The 16,573-nt window shown below is 51.4% G+C and overlaps 2 protein-coding genes across 4 annotated transcripts in view; both read left to right on the plus strand.

Moving 5' to 3' along the window:
- The window catches only part of TARS2 (threonyl-tRNA synthetase 2, mitochondrial), a 21,469-nt gene extending 11,397 nt beyond the window's left edge, over positions 1-10,072 (plus strand). The window contains exons 11-18 of the mRNA XM_023213593.2: positions 1,016-1,178; positions 1,407-1,544; positions 1,727-1,804; positions 7,262-7,362; positions 7,557-7,658; positions 7,833-7,905; positions 8,517-8,631; positions 9,735-10,072. Coding sequence (XP_023069361.2) covers positions 1,016-1,178; positions 1,407-1,544; positions 1,727-1,804; positions 7,262-7,362; positions 7,557-7,658; positions 7,833-7,905; positions 8,517-8,631; positions 9,735-9,883 — 919 coding nt within the window. The 3' untranslated portion in view covers positions 9,884-10,072. The remainder of the gene's footprint in view (positions 1-1,015; positions 1,179-1,406; positions 1,545-1,726; positions 1,805-7,261; positions 7,363-7,556; positions 7,659-7,832; positions 7,906-8,516; positions 8,632-9,734) is intronic.
- A 675-nt stretch (positions 10,073-10,747) lies between these two features.
- ECM1 (extracellular matrix protein 1) lies at positions 10,748-16,290 on the plus strand. Of its 3 annotated transcripts, XM_023213596.2 has the most exons (12): positions 10,749-11,014; positions 11,660-11,821; positions 12,252-12,302; positions 12,382-12,483; positions 12,640-12,720; positions 12,820-12,900; positions 13,228-13,284; positions 13,593-13,915; positions 14,183-14,557; positions 15,073-15,293; positions 15,448-15,535; positions 15,967-16,290. In XM_023213596.2, the coding sequence occupies exons 4-12, from the start codon at positions 12,429-12,431 to the stop codon at positions 16,195-16,197; spliced, it is 1,512 nt and encodes a 503-aa protein (XP_023069364.1). In that variant the 5' UTR covers positions 10,749-11,014; positions 11,660-11,821; positions 12,252-12,302; positions 12,382-12,428; the 3' UTR covers positions 16,198-16,290. The 3 variants fall into 3 exon arrangements, with proteins under 3 accessions (XP_023069362.1, XP_023069364.1, XP_023069363.1); XM_023213594.3 differs by lacking the exon at positions 11,660-11,821 and having other exon boundaries at positions 10,748-11,014; XM_023213595.3 differs by lacking the exons at positions 11,660-11,821; positions 13,228-13,284 and having other exon boundaries at positions 10,753-11,014.
- Positions 16,291-16,573: the final 283 nt, after the last annotated feature.

Raw genomic sequence — 16,573 nt, forward strand, 5'->3', positions numbered from 1 at the left:
AAAAAAAAAAAAAAAAAAAAAAAAAGAAAGCACCTTGGGACCAGGCACGGTGGCTCACGCCTATAATCCCAAAACTTTGGGAGGCTGAGGTGGGCGGATCACCTGAGGTCGGGAGTTCGAGACCAGCCTGATCAACATGGAGAAATCCTGTCTCTACTAAAAATACAAAATTAGCCGGGCATGGTGGCACGTGCCTGTAATCCCAGCTACTTGGTAGGCTGAGGCAGGAGAATCGCTGGAACCTGGGAGGCAGAGGCTGCAGTGAGCTGAGATCACACCATTGCCCTCCAGCCTGGGCAATAAGAGCTAAGCTCCATCTCAAAAAAAAAATAAAAGAGGCCGGACACAGTGGCTCACATCTGTATTCCCAGCACTTTGGGAGGCCGAGGTGGGTGGATCGTGAGGTCAGGAGATAGAGACCATGGTGAAACCCCGTCTTTACTAAAAATACAAAAAATTAGCCAGGCGTGGTCGTGGGCGCCTGTAATCCCAGCTACTCGGGAGGCTGAGGCGGGAGAATGGCGTGAGCTGGGGAGGCAGAGCTTGCAGTGAGCCGAGATTGCGCCACTGCACTCCAGCCTGGGCAACAGAGCGAGACTCAGTCTCAAAAAAAAAAAAAAAAGGAAGTACCTTGGAAAGAATACTGGGACACCTGATTTGAGCCTAGAATCTTCCCCCTAGCTAACTGTGTGAATTTGGGAAACTCATTTTACCTCTTTGGGTCTCAGTCTCCTTAAAGTTGCTATCTAAGGCTCCTCCTTCAGCTCAGTGACTATCACAGAACAGGGAAACAGTAAATGATGTCTGTTATTGTGTTACTGAGAAATCCACTTTTGAACCACAGGGCTCAGACTGTGATGAGTGGGATTGACAGGACTCAGTGGGAGGATGTGCTGAGGTTGGAGAGGGCTATAGCAGATGGTGCAGAGAAGGTAGGCAAGCAGATTGGGTGGAGGAGCAGTCTTCAGGGGCTAGTCCTCCCTATGGCCCTGACCCCTCTGCACCCCAATCTCAGCCTGATGTTCGCCCACCGGCCCAGATCCTGGCGGGAACTGCCCCTGCGACTAGCTGACTTTGGGGCCCTACACCGGGCTGAAGCCTCTGGTGGTCTGGGGGGACTGACCCGACTGCGGTGCTTCCAGCAGGATGACGCTCACATCTTCTGTACAGCAGATCAGGTGGCCTTTCCCTGGCTCCACCAAAGCTTTTCTAAACCACTTTTCTCCCTATGAACCTGCAAACCCCTGATCTTTATTTGCCCCCTGTATGTACTATAATTCAGCTACATTCTACCCCTAGCTTGCTTCTGCTTCGTCTCTGTTTTTGCCCTTTGTTTTCCTCAAACTGCCAGCATCCCTGATCTCTAGCTGGCTCACAGCTCACTGACCCATATTTCCTGCCCCCAGCTGGAAGCAGAGATCCAAAGCTGTCTTGATTTCCTCCGTTCCGTCTATGCCGTTCTTGGCTTCTCCTTCCGCCTGGCACTGTCCACCCGGCCATCTGGCTTCCTGGGGGACCCTTGCCTTTGGGACCAGGCCGAACAGGTGAGTAGGAGGTACAGAAATAGAGGCAGATAAACCACTCTGGTGGGAAGGAATGGAGAATACAGTAACCAAGGTTCTCAGGCATCTGGTGAGTGGGTCATTTGTTGGGGACTGACCAGATGTGTTGCTTTTGAAGTCTAAGATGATGTATTCTATTCCACTCTTGTCTCATTCCTTCAAAGGTCCTTCAACAGGCCCTGAAGGAATTTGGAGAACCCTGGGACCTCAACTCTGGAGATGGTGCCTTCTATGGACCTAAGGTAAGCTTGGGACCCTGGTTATTGTTGTATTTATTTTTTGCTTTGTTTTAGTAAATATTTAATAGATACAAATTTTTTTTTTTTTTTTGAGACAGTCTCACTATGTCACCCAGGCTAGAATGCAGTGGCGTGATCTCAGCTCACTGCAACCTCCAGCTCCCTGGTTCAAGCAATTCCCCTGCCTCAGCCTCCCGAGTAGCTGGGATTACAGGTGCACACCACTACACCTGGCTAATTTTTTTGTATTTTTAATAGAGACAGGATTTCACCATGTTGACCGGACTGGTCTCGAACTCCTGACCTCAGGCAAGCCACCCGCCTCAGCCTCCCAAAGTGCTGGGATTACAGGCGTGAGCCACCGCACCTGGCCACAAAGAAATTTTTTTTAAAGTTATGTAGGATATAAAGAAAAACAAGATATTTTCTACCCTCTTGGCATTTGCAATCTAGTGAGGGCTATTGGAGTTAAATAGGCCATGTCAGTGCTGCGAGATCCATGCTGCGTAGGTACCAAGAGAGCACGTTAGCTGGGATTAGCGTTACTCCGGGAGGTTACAAAAGGTTTCCTGCAGGAATCACTTTCCAATCTGAAAGGTGAGTGTTGGCCAAGTAAAGATGTGTTTCAGGAGGGACAGTGTAGGCAGAGGCTGGGGATAGGCATAAAAACACACGGCAGACCAGTCTGGGCAACACAGGGAGACCCTGTGTCTACCAAAAAAAAAAAATTAGCCGGGTGCGGTGGCTCATGCCTGTGGTCCCAGCTACCCAGCAGGCTGAGATGGGAGGATCACCTGAGCCCAGGAGGTAGAGGCTGCAGTGAGCCAAGATCACACCCCACTGTACTCCAGCCTGGGTGACAGAGTGAGACCCTGTCTCAAAAAAAAGAAGTCAAGGGAAAAAAAGGACTGAGAAGTGTCCACTGGATTTAGTAAAAAGGCTGATGGATTTTAAAGGACCATTTTCAGTAAAGTAGGGCCTGAGGGTGGGGTTAGAAGGTGAATAAATGAGGCCTGTGCAGTGGTTCATGCCTGTAATCCCAGCACTTTGGGAGGCCGAGGTGGGTGGATCACTTGAGGTCAGGAGTTCAAGACCAGCCTGGCCAACTTGGCAAAACCCCATCTCTACTAAAAATATAAAAATTGGCCGGGTGAGGTGTTATACACCTGTAGTCCCAGCTACTCGGTAGCCTGAGGCAGGAGAATCACTGAACCTCGGAGGCGGAGGTTGCAGTGAGCCAAGGTCACGCCATTGTACCGTAGCCTAGGTGACAGAGCAAGATTCCGTCCCAAAAAATAAAAATAAAACAGGCCGGGTGCAGTGGCTCATGCCTGTAATCCCAGCACTTTGGGAGGCTGAGGCAAGTGGATCACCTGAGGTCAGGGGTTTGAGACCAGCCTGACCAACATGGTGAAACCCTGTCTCTACTAAAAATACAAAAATTAGCCCAGTGTGGTGACGGGCACCTGTAAACCCAGGAGGTGGAGGTTGCAGTGAGCCGAGATCGCACCATTGCACTCCAGCCTGGACGACAGAGTGAGACTTCATAAATGAAAAATAAAATAAATGCTATGATGAGAGGAAGTCAGTTTGGAGGGAGAGGTTGAATTTATAGAAGAAGTTGTAGTAAAGGGAAGTTCCTGGAGAGGTTTAAGGTGGGATTGAGAAACCTTCATAGAAGGGATCACCATCGCCATTGTATCCAGGGTGGAAGGAAAGACTGAAGGTAGATGCAAGGAAGTTTATTGGTATGGTGACAGGAAGTTGAGGCTCTTCCCATCCCATGGAATCAATTATCTGAATTCTTCCTGAGGCAGGATCATTTGCTGAAATGAGAGTGGAGAAGAGGAGAGTTGTCAGTGAGGGGGCTGAAGATAGGAAGAAAAGGCTGGGCGTGGTAGCCTCCTCTTGTAATCCCAGCAATTTGGGAGGCTGAGCTGAGAGGATCACTTGAATCCAGTAGTTTGAGACCAACCTTGGCGACAGAGTAAGACCTTGTCTCTACAAAAAAAAAATTTTTTTTTTTTTTGAGACAGAGTCTCGCTCTGTCGCCCAGGCTGGAGTGCAGTGGCTCGATCTTGGCTCACTGCAAGCTCCGCCTCCCAGGTTCATGCCATTCTCCTGCCTCAGCCTCCCGAGTAGGTGGGACTACAGGCGCCCACCACCATGCCCAGCTAATTTTTTTGTATTTTTTTTTTAGTAGAGATGGTGTTTCACCGTGTTCGCCAGGATGGTCTCAATCTCTTGACCTCGTGATCCGCCCACCTCAGCCTCCCAAAGTGCTGGGATTACAGGCGTGAGCCACCAGGCCCAGCTGTCTCTACAAAAAATTTAAAACACATTTTGAAATTAGCTTGGTGTGATGGTGGGCACCTGTGGTCCCAGCTACTCAGGAGGCTTAGGTGGGAGGATCACTTGAGCCCAGGATTTTTAGGCTGCATGAGCTATGATCAAGCCACCGCACTCCAGCTTGGATAACAGAACAAAACCTGTCTCAATAAAATAAATAAATAAAAAGATACAGAGAGAAAGGAAATTACTCAAAAACTGTTATATAGCTAAAATCTTTTTTTTGTTTTGTTTTATTTATTTATTTTTATATATATTTTTTGAGACCTAGTTTTGCTCTGTCACCCAGGCTGGAGTGCAGTGGCGCAATCTCAGCTTGCTGCAACATCCGCCTCCCAGGTTCAAGCGATTCTCCTGCCTCAGCTTCCCGAGTAGCTGAGATTATAGGCATGTACCACCATGCCCGGCTAATTTTTGTATTTTTAGTAGAGATGGGGTTTCACCATGTTGACCAGGCTGGTCTTGAACTCCCAACCTCAGGTGATCCGCCCGCCTTGGCTTCCCAAAGTGGTGGGATTATTATAGGCGTGAGCCACCTTGCCCGGCCTTTTTTGTTTTTTTTGAGACAGGCTCTTGCTCTGTTGCCAGACTGAAGTGTAGTGGCGGATCTTGGCTTACTGCAACCTCCACCTCCCAGGTTAAAGCAATTCTTTTGCCTCAGTCTCCTGAGTAGCTGGGACTATAGGTGTGCCCCACCACACCCAGCTAATTTTTTTTTTTTTTTTTTTGAGGCGGAGTCTCGCTCTGCCCCCCAGACTGGAGTGCAGTGGCCGGATCTCAGCTCACTGCAAGCCCCACCTCCTGGGTTTATGCCATTCTCCTGCCTCAGCCTCCCAAGTAGCTGGGACTACAGGCGCCCGCCACCTCGCCCGGCTAGTTTTTGTATTTTTAGTAGAGATGGGGTTTCACCGTGTTAGCCAGGATGGTCTCGATCTCCTGACCTCGTGATCCGCCCGTCTCGGCCTCCCAAAGTGCTGGGATTACAGGCTTGAGCCACCGCGCCCGGCCAATTTTTTTTTTTGGAGGTGGAGTTTCACTCTGTCGCCTAGGCTGGAGTGGAGTGGCACAATCTTGGCTCACCGCAACCTCTGCCTCCTGGGTTCAAGCAGTTCTCCTGCCTTTGCCTCCCCAGTAGCTGGGATTACAGGCACCCGCTACCACACCAGCTAATTTTCGTATTCCTATTTTTAGTAGACGGGGTTTCACCGTGTTGGCCAGGCTGGTCTCGAACTCCTGACCTCAGGTGGTCTGCCTACCTCGGCCTCCCAAAGTGCTAGGATTACAGGAGTGAGCCATGTGCCTTGCCTGGCTAAAATCTTTTGAGTACTCAAAGTTGCTGTTTACTGTGCTGGGGTCTTTTATTCAGGTAACATGTGTATTACTCATTTTTATGTCCCAAGTGTCTATTCCAGTATATGGTATTTATTTAGCTGCTTCAATAAGTAGTTAGTAAATTAAAATATTAACAGTAATGAAAATGTGTCTTCTGGCCGGGCGCGGTGGCTCAAGCCTGTAATCCCAGCACTTTGGGAGGCCGAGACGGGTGGATCACGAGGTCAGGAGATCGAGACCATCCTGGCTAACACGGTGAAACCCCGTCTCTACTAAAAAAATACAAAAAACTAGCCGGGCGTGGTGGCGGCGCCTGTGGTCCCAGCTCCTCGGGAGGCTGAGGCAGGAGAATGGCGTGAACCCGGGAGGCGGGGCTTGCAGGGGGCTGAGATCCGGCCACTGCGCTCCAGCCCCGGTGACAGAGCGAGACTCCCGTTCAAAAAAAAAAAAAAAAAAAAGAAAGAAAATGTGTCTTCTGATTTATTTCAGCAATAATAGTAGGCAAATAAAATATCTTTATTACTAAGAAAAAAATTGAGAGAGGTTAAACATTGTGCTTAAGGTTATAGAGATAACAGTCATAAAGTGCATAAAGTGTGTATTATGCTGAATCAGTCTAATAAGTTGCTGGTTAAGACACTGCTATAAAAAGAGAGAGCAAAAAGCTAGAAAACCCCTGAGGAGAACAGAGCATAGAGCTTATTAGGGCAACCCAAAGGATTGCTGGCAGCAGCCAGGGACCAGCTGAATCTCGAAATACTGACTTCCATGGTGGCATCAATCTCTGCATTTGCATCTGTGTGGTTTATGACATATTGGGCAGCACTGAGCAGTTCTGTTGCAGGGCCAAATATGTAGGAGGTTAAGGTGCAGAAGAACAACGAATGGTACAAGGGAACTAGGGAAAATGGTACAGCTTCATGGGGAAAGAAACAAAGGTGGGAGGGGCCTGAGGACGGGAGAGAAAAAGAGGAGTTAAAGAACCTGTGAGTTAAAGTGCCATTAATAGGAATAGTTGTCATGGCCGAGTGTGGTGGCTTACACCTGTAATTCCAGCACTTTGGGAGGCCAAAGTGAGCAGATCACTTGAGATCAGGAGTTTGAGACCAGCCTGGTGAAACCCCATCTCTACTGAAAAAAACAAAAATACACACACACACACACACACAGACACACATATGTGTGTCTTAGCTGGGCGTGGTGGCATGTACCTGTAGTCCCAGCTACTCAGGAGGCTGAGGCAGGAGAATCACTTGAAACTGGGAGGTGGAGGCTGCAGTGAGCTGAAATTGTGCTACTGTACTCCTGCCATGGTGACAGAGCAAGACTCTGTCTCAAAAAAAAAAAAAAAAAACAGGAATAATTGTCAGAGCTGGCTGACCAAGAGACAGTAATCAGAGTAATCAGAGTAGGGTGTCTGATGGACTGTTTCAGAGGTACAGCCACTGAGGGAGAGGACAGGATAAAGGGTGTAGCCATAGATGGGTGCTGGTGAAGATCTCTGAGATGAGGAGCTCAAGGAATTGAGAGGCCAGGGTGTGGACGTCTGGTAATATTACAGTATCATTATTAAGTGGAGAGAGCTGCTGAGAACTACTGCCAGAGTAAGATGAGTAGAGTGAAGTGGAGGGGTAGCGTATGATAGAGCTGGGTGACATGATGAGGGTAGTAGCCCGCGATGAGGGTAGGTTAAAGGGTGGGATGGCACAGGTAATGGAGGATAGTGGTTCTGGATAGTGCTTCCGGCTTATTTCATGCCTTCCCATCTGTTTCCTGTAGATTGATGTGCACCTCCACGATGCCCTGGGCCGGCCACATCAGTGTGGAACAATTCAGCTTGACTTCCAACTGCCCCTGAGATTTGACCTCCAGTATAAGGGGTATAAAGCCTTGCCCTATCCTCTTTTCCCTTGACAGTGCATGGAATAGGTCCTTCTGCCTTTGGCCCTAAAAACCAAATCCTCCACACCCTCTTCTGCCAGAGCTGAATATTTCTTAAAAACTGGAAGGTGATCTTGGGTACACAATTTGTGATACTTCCACCATTCCATCTACCCCCCTTTTTCCTTTCAAGGCAGGCAGGTGTCCTGGAGCGTCCAGTCCTCATTCACCGAGCAGTGCTCGGTTCTGTGGAAAGACTGTTGGGAGTGCTGGCAGAAAGCTGCGGGGGGAAATGGTGAGACCTCTGACCCTGGATTTCTCTTCTGGCCCCAAACCAGATAGTTTATGCTCCAGATCCTGTCGCCCTTCATATGCCAGCCTCTTTGCTTCTCAAATCTGCTCTGTACAACCACACTTCTGGCCAGAGCCAGAGTGACTAATTTGCCATCATCTGTTCTTTCCCTACCAGGCCACTGTGGCTGTCCCCGTTCCAGGTGGTGGTCATCCCTGTGGGGACTGAGCAAGAGGAGTATGCCAGGGAGGTAAGGAGTTGAGGCAAGGGAGGGGGCAGAAGCAGGTGCAGTAGAGAGTCTGGTGCCCTGCAGTGGGCAGGAAGAGGCCACACGGGTGGTGGAGGAAGGAGCACAGCCCTTAGAGCCACAAGACTGGGCTCGAGTGGCTGCGGTCCTAGATGCTGGAAATCCTGTATCTAAAAAATGTGATTAATCCCTACCTTATAGAGATGTATGAAAATTAAACAAATTAACAAATGTTGAAAGCCGCCAAAAGAGCAGTTGGCACAAAAGTGGGATTGAGTACACAGTTTTTCCTTTCTAGAGAGAATTGAGGATATGGATGGTACCAGAGTTGAACAGCTGGTTGGGTAGAGCAGTGGCTAGGAGGCAAAGCCCAGGGAATAATTGGGGGGCCATCTCCAGTAGGAGGCAGACGGAAAGGTTGTTGGGCTGGGGATGAATGGGGAGGAGGCCTCAATATGGAGATGAAATGAGGAGAGGTTGCTGGTGAGAAGTGGAGAGCCCCGAGGCAGGGAAAGGAGGAACAGATGGGAGAATTGAGGGAAAAGAGCATCAGACTGTTCTAGCTCCTCAACTTTCCAGTCAATTAACTTCCTGTCACCAAACCTCTGATGCAGGCACAGCAGAGCCTGCGGGCTGCAGGACTGGTCAGTGACCTGGATGCAGACTCTGGACTGACCCTCAGCCGGAGAATCCGCCGGGCCCAGCTTGCCCACTACAATTTTCAGTTTGGTAAGGTGAACCTCAGAGCTGATGTTCTCCCACCTTCCGTCTGCATTGTTGCTGTTAAGTTTACCAAGTCTGGTAATGCATATTTGGGTTAATTGGGGCTCATTACCTGAGCGGGTAGGAGCCAGGATTCAGGACATCTGACTCATTTGGGCCCTGTGTTCCTTCACATTGCCCTGCCCTCCCCATAACCACTTCTGACCTTCAAAATAGTTTTCCTCTTTTTAACTCCACTCTAGCTGTTGGTATCTGTTAGGTTAATTAACCAAGGGAGCATCAGAGAGAAAGGGACAGGAGGGTTACGGTATTAATTAATTACCCTTGTTTATTCTAGACCTAGATGGAATCAGCCCTAAGGGATGAGGAGAAGGGCCTTAGGGAGAAAATTCTGGCACGGCCATGCTCCCTTTTTCATTTTCCAGGGTTCAGAGCTCTATCTCAAAGGCAAGGAGCAGAAACTCCTCAGCCAGATGACCTGATTCTTGAGTTTTGCACACCCCACTTGCCCCACAAGCACCCACAGCAAGCTGTGCCACAATCCCATGGACCTGCACATGGCCCCTCTCCCTCCCTTACCGCCCAGTCAGCCCCCGCATACATCCTCCTCAGCAGAGGCGCCTCACTCTGTGAATCCAGCCCTAACAGACACCAAGAGCCAGAGTGGGACTGATGAGAGGAAACTGTTCTAAGGGTCAGAAGTGGTTGCGGGGAGGTTGGGCAGCGTGAAGGCCACACCACTCCTGCCACGTTCCCCTTCCTCTAATACCCCCTTCAGATACACACACACACACACAGAGTTTCTCTCTGTGGGGTTCTCAGTGTTTGTCTTTTCTCTGCTTGACTCTAATGTCTCTGACCCTGGAGCTCCTGACCAGAAGCGATAAGGCCCATGGGGACTGAAGCATTTCCTTGTCTCCTCAGGGTGAGCAAGACTGGTCATTTAATATTTAGCAGGCACAGCTGAATACTTCCTTTCTGTGAACCATATCTGGGCTCTGCTCCCACCCTTCCTAAAGATTTAGGTCTCTCAAGTTTCTGCAGAGCAAAAGAAACTATCCCGTGTGGATGAATTTGCCCTGAGGTTCCCAAACTTCCTCTACCTGCAGTGGTTGGCCAGAAAGAGCAAAGTAAGAGAACAGTGAACATTCGGACTCGAGATAATCTTCGCCTTGGGGAGTGGGACTTGCCTGAAGCTGTGCAGCGACTGGTGGAACTACAGAACATGAAGGTCCCAAATGCCGAAGAAATTTTCTGAGCCTTTGTACATAGATGAGGCAAAAACCTGCAAGAGCCATCAGCCTCCCTCACATGGGAGACCCCAGAACCTCAGAACTGCGTGGAGGCACGTGTCTGCTCTCCTGAAAAGAGACTTGGTTTGGCAACCCCACAAAGGGAGGGAAGCTGTAGCTGTTTGGATGTAAGGAGAATGAAACTAAAAAAAAAATACACTGGGCCAGGCACAGTGGCTCGTGCCTGTAATCCCAGCACTTTGGGAGGCCAAGGCGGACGGATCATGAGGTCTGGAGATCAAGACCACCCTGGCTAACACAGTGAAACCCTGTCTCTACTAAAAATACAAAAAATTAGCCGGGCGTGGTGGCACAGGCGAGGTGGAGGTTGCAGTGAGTTGAGATCGCGCCACTGCACTCCAGCCCGGGCGACAGAGCGAGACTCCATTTCTAAATAAATAAATAAACAAATAAATGAATACTGGAAGCTGCTGGTCATATGTCTTCATCTCTGACTCTGGAGAGGTGGGATAAAAGGATGTTCCACTTTGTCTCCCTCTTTTTTGTCCCAGAGAGGGAAATTGAAAAAGGACAGTCGAGACCTCACATTGGTAGGGGAGATCCCTTGGATAGGTGTCCTGCTCCCCCCTGTAAACTCCTTTGTGCCCTGTTTCCCCAACCCCAGTTCATGATTTGGCAGATCCCCTCTCCACAGAAAGCAGCATGTAGATGGAGAAACTGAGGCACAAACTAGGGGCTCAAACACCTCTTGCTCCTTGATTCTCTGAATCAGTTTCTCTTGAGGGTCATAAGAATGTTCTCCTCTGGTCAGTCCCATTCTTCTCAATTCTCTGATGAGGCTTCAGGGTGACTTTTGGAGGAGTGGCTTCCAGAGGAGGAGCAGCTGGGACTGAGTCATGGCAGGAAGCTGAGGAGGGCGGGAGATCACACCAGACAATTATAAAAGAGCCGGTCCTGAAGCTCACAACAGTAACAGCCACCAGACAAGCTCCAGCAGCTGGCCCTTCACATCCAGACTTGCCTGAGAGGACCCACCCCTGGGTGTCTGGTGGTCAGTTGCCCCAGGATGGGGACCACAGTCAGAGCAGCCTTGGTCTTGGCCTATTTGGCCATTGCTTCTGCTGCCTCTGAGGGAGGTGAGTTGGAGGGTCAGCACTTGGGAGGGGGTCTGGGCTTGCATGGCAGGGGTCTGGGTCCAGGCATCCCAGATGGCTCATCACTAGCAGAGTGATTCTCCATTTGACTTGCCTTTTCTGAGCAGGCCCAAAGTGGGCCCGGGCCACTGGAGCCTTTAACCAAGGAGGCAGAGAGCAGGGGCACAGAAGGAGAGGGGCTCCTAGAAACTGCTGCCAAGAAACAATCCCAGTCAAAGGGACAACTGAGTGGGGGTGGGTTCACAGAGTGCTGAGGAGGATGTAGGGAGGGGGCTGGTGGGACAGGCAAGGGAGGGAAAAGGGGCCCCCAGGCTGCTCAAAACCGGATTGCTGACCCAGCAAGCCTTGACGGACTCCCTGTCTGATTAGAGGAGTTGAGGGGTGTCCATCCACAGAGCCACCCTCCATCCAGCACAAACACATTCTTTATCCGCTTTAATGCCTGAACAAAACAGGAACCCCTCAATGCTATGGGTGGAAACTAAGAAAAAAAGGAAAAGAAAAGGAAAAAAAAAACAGCCAGGGCACTCCTGCGGGAAGTTGCTGAGGATGTCAGCAGATCTGTCTGCTGCTCTGTGAAGCCTCATACCATCATTCTTCCCAGCTCCTGGTCTTTTGTGTCTGCAGATCACCTACAAGTGACTCCCTGTGCCTGTCCCAGTCCCCCAGGCCCTAAATTGAGACCTAAACTAAGGAGGAGCTGAGACTGGCTGAAGGGGAAGTACTCAACCTTCAGGAAGCCTCCTTAGCCAAAGGCCTAAAGATGTTTCAAGGGCCTGGAGTAGGAAGGTGGGTGGAGGAGGTGGATAGGGTAGGCTCCAACCAGCTCAAGGTCTAGACTTTTTCCTCTGAAAGCTAGAGACTCATCCCAGCGGAGACTGGGGAGGACAACCCCACAGCCCTGAGGGAAAGACGCTGGCAGAGGAAATGAGGGCCTCCCTCCCCAATCCCATATGCCATACTCCCTTTAGGCCCCGCCTCTGAGCCAGTAGAGGTGGAGCTATCAGAACGCCACAGGCTTTCTCAGAACCCAGCTGGTTATGTCTAGGTGTGTTGGGGCTGGGAGAGGATTAAGGGACACGGGGCAGGTGAATACAGAGGGGCATCTCGTGTCTTGCTTGTCTCTCCTACACTCTTGATCTCCACAGCCTCCCCATCCCTTGCTGAAGTCCAGGGAAGGCCCTCCCAGCGGCCCCTGACTTGCCCTTCTTCCTTCCAGGCTTCAAGGCTACAGGGCAGAGGCAGCTGAGGCCAGAGCACTTTCAAGAAGGTAAGAGTTTGGGGGAGCAGCATGGGATTGGGACTCCAGGAGTCATCATGGGCTCTGATGTCTCCCCTCTTCCCTCTAGTTGGCTACGCAGCTCCCCCCTCCCCACCCCTATCCCGAAGCCTCCTCATGGATCACCCTGACACCTCTCAGCATGGTCCTCCCTTTGAGGGACAGAGTCAAGGTAAGGTCACCCCATGCCCTCCTCAGTGATCCTCCAGGTTTCTAATCTGCCCTTCGTCCCACTTTTCAGATGGAAAGGAGGGAAGAGGCCCTCGCCTCCTCTCCCAGCCCTGGCTAGGAGAAAGGATGGGCTGCTCACACATTCCCCCTTCTATAGTGCAGCCCCCTCCCTCTGAGGAGGCCACCCCTATCCAACAGGAAGAGCTGCTACCTGCCCAACTCCCTGCTGAAAAGGAAGGTGAGCACTTGCCCACCCTGTCTCACCTCTACCCCACTATGGATCCTGTTGGCACCAGGCTGATCCCTGCTCCTTGGTGCCCTCACCCCTATCTTGCAGTGGGTCCCCCTCTATCTCAGGAAGCTGCCCCCCTCCAGAAAGAGCTGCCCTCTCTCCAGCAGCCCAATGAACAGAAAGAAGGTAAGCAGTTCCCTCTCTTCTTTACCCACCTTTACCCCATGGCCTTCCCCAGGAGCATGGGCTTGGGGGCAGACAAGATGGTGGGCTCTGCCACTCACCAGTTGGATAACCTTGGGTAAGTGACATACTTCTCCAAGCCTTTGTTTCTTCATCTGTGAAATGGAGGACATACCTGTTTTAGAAAGTTATGTGATTAAATACGCAAAAAAAGCATCTATTTTCACTTGCTTCTCTGCTGAGTTCTTCTTTGTGTACGTAAACTAGCGAGGCTTTCTCTGCTAGAAATAGCCATCCCAACATGGCTTTTGCTTACTCCTTCCACCCCAGTAGACCCACTTCTTCCATATCAGGAGGAGATAATCATACAGTCCACGCCGAGAGAGGGTGAGTGACAGCTTTGGTCTGTCCATCCCCTAACTGAGTGCTCAGGACCCTGGGGAGAGGAGCAGGAAGCCCGAGCCCTGAGAAGCAGGAGGAGGTGGGGGCAGGCTGTGAGCTGACACCTTTCACACCTTGTTTCTCTTTTCCTTTCGGTTATTTTAAAAGGAAGAGCCACAGATTGTTCTTTCTCATTTCCCTTATATCCTCCCAACACTTTCTTCTCCAGCCTGGATTCTTTCAATCCCCCCAGCTCATCCAGCCTTTGTGGGTTCCTCCACATGTCCCGCTTCCCACTGTTTTCCCCATTCCAGGAACGCCAGCTTCGTTTGGGGACCAGAGCCATTCAGAACCTGAGTCCTGGAATGCAGCCCAGCACTGCCAACAGGGCCGGTCCCAAGGGGGCTGGGCCCACCGGCTGGATGGCTTCCCCCCTGGGCGGCCTTCTCCAGAAAATCTGAACCAAATCTGCCTTCCTGACCGTCAGCATGTGGTATACGGTCCCTGGAACCTACCACAGTCCAGCTACTCCCACCTCACTCGCCAGGGTGAGACCCTCAATTTCCTGGAGATTGGATATTCCCGCTGCTGCCACTGCCGCAGCCACACAAACCGCCTAGAGTGTGCCAAACTTGTGGTAAGGTTGGGTTCTTGATGCTGGGGGGTGTCCTTGAACTCCCAGACAGTATGTGTGTTTTAAGGGTTAGAGCACTAGGCCTGGGTCTGGAGGAACCTCAGGTCCCATTCACTGGCCCTACCATGGGCCTCCCCAGTGTGCCAGTGTGCCAGAGGAGCAGAGGACAACCACTGTTTCTTTTTTATCTGCCTGCCCAGGGTCCTTTCCTGGAGCCTGGGAGCAAGGCAGGAATGTGGAAAGTGGGCTGATCCTCCCCTCTTGCTCTAGTGGGAGGAAGCAATGAGCCGATTCTGTGAGGCCGAGTTCTCGGTCAAGACCCGACCCCACTGGTGCTGCACGCAGCAGGGGGAGGCTCGGTTCTCCTGCTTCCAGGAGGAAGCTCCCCAGCCACACTACCAGCTCCGGGCCTGCCCCAGCCATCAGCCTGCTATTTCCTCGGGTCTTGAGCTGCCTTTCCCCCCTGGGGCGCCCACATTGGACAATATCAAGAACATCTGCCACCTGAGGCGCTTCCGCTCTGTGCCACGCAACCTGCCAGCTACTGACCCCCTCCAAAGGGAGCTGCTGGCACTGATCCGGCTGGAGAGGGAGTTTCAGCGCTGCTGCCGCCAGGGGAACAATCACACCTGTACATGGAAAGCCGTAAGTGGGCGTCCCAGTCTCCCCGAGAGCCTGTTTGCCTGCCTGCCCATCTTCGACCTCTGATCCTGCCGGTCCGTCCATCCATGTAACCCTGCTGAGTGCGTCCACCCGTTCATCTGTTTGTGGCTGTCCGTCCATCCATTGTGTTCATCACCTGAATCTGTTCATCTCGAGCTTCGTACTACACTTCTGGCCTCCTCCACTCATGACCCACACACGCACCTGTCTACCATCCATCCATCTGTCCAGCTCTGGCCTCACCTGCCCTTCTCCAACCACTGTTCCAGCTCATCTCCTGGCGCCAGCGTGGAACCTCATCCAGGCTTCCACCCGTCCACCTTCCCAAGCCCACACAACAACAGTTGCCTCCTAACCCTCTACTTCTTTGCCATCCCCTTTGGGCCCCTGGGGCTGGGAGCCCCTCATCTAGTTGCTAGGAGCAATAAGAGAAGTCAATGGTCAGGAGAGAAGGGGCCAAGTGTCCAGCTTCTGACTTCCCTATCTCTGGCCCACAGTGGGAGGATACCCTTGACAAATACTGTGACCGGGAGTATTCCGTGAAGACCCACCACCACTCATGTTGCCGCCACCCTCCCAGCCCTTCTCGGGATGAGTGCTTTGCCCGTCAGGCTCCGTACCCCAACTATGACCGGGACATCTTGGCCATCGACATCAGCCGAGTCACCCCCAACCTCATGGGCCACCTCTGTGGAAACCAAAGAGTTCTCACCAAGCAGTAAGTCTTGCCTAGTCCTTCCCCACTCTCTTCCTTTCCCGAAAACTTCCCTTGGGGACACCTTTGGGAAAAGCAAAATCATGATATCCCAACCCCATCTGATGCCAGAAGATGCCCAAAGACCCTAACCCCTGCCCCTTTCACACCAACATAGTAAACATATTCCTGGGCTGATTCACAACATGACCGCCCGCTGCTGCGACCTGCCATTTCCAGAACAGGCCTGCTGTGCAGAGGAGGAGGTGAGTGTGTGGAGTCTAGTCTCCAGAGGAATGCAGGGGAGGGAAGGGAAAGAGCTAGAACTGCAGGACAACCCTTCTCTTTAGTACCTCAAACCAGCCCTCGGTTATAATGACTAGTGGGGGAGGTGTTTTGTTCTTGGTTCCAGAAAAGTCTTCACTCTGACCTGGCCTGCTCCCCATCTCTAAGTTCCTATTTATGCCTTCTCTGGGCCTCAAACTTCTGGCATTTCCAGATGTACACATCTGTCAGTCACAAGGAATCCAGCTGTGCAAGGCAGGCTTGTACTCTCTCTGGGCCCCAGGAGGGGAACCAGGGAGAGAGCAGTAGAAGCTGATGAAAGGGGGACTTTGGGCACCCAAGTATCTACATCTGTCCTTGGACCACCTCACCTCTCCACCCCATCATCTGTTTTACTTTTCCCCTTCATCAGAAATTAACCTTCATCAATGATCTGTGTGGTCCCCGACGTAAATTCTGGCAAGACCCTGCCCTCTGCTGTTACCTGAGTCCTGGGGATGAACAGGTCAACTGCTTCAACATCAATTATCTGAGGAATGTGGCTCTAGTGGCTGGAGACACTGAGAACACCAAGGGCCAGGGGGAGCAGGGCTCAACTGGAGGAACAAATATTGGCTCCACCTCTGAGCCCAAGGAAGAATGAGTCACCCCAGAGCCCTGGAGGGTCAGATGGGGGGAACCCCACCCTACCCCACCCCTTTGGACACTCATTACAGTAAACACCTCTTGGATTTGGTGTCCTCGTTGTCTGTCTAACGCCTCGCCTGCAGTGTTTTAAGTGAATCTTGGTGTCCTAGCCCAGGAGGGCACTGGCATTTTCAGACACACCACACACACACACACACACACACCCTCCTAAGCCTACTTGTATTTCCTTCAGTGCCTGGCCCCTGAGGCCCACTGCCCTGTCCCCTTCACTGAGCAGATGTTCCACAGGCTGTGTGATGGGACCATAACTAAACAGCTTGACATCACTTTGCCATCTTGAATTTATTCACATATTTTGAAAGCAGCACCAC

This window comes from Piliocolobus tephrosceles, chromosome 1, assembly GCF_002776525.5.
Source record: "Piliocolobus tephrosceles isolate RC106 chromosome 1, ASM277652v3, whole genome shotgun sequence".
NCBI lineage: Eukaryota > Metazoa > Chordata > Mammalia > Primates > Cercopithecidae > Piliocolobus > Piliocolobus tephrosceles.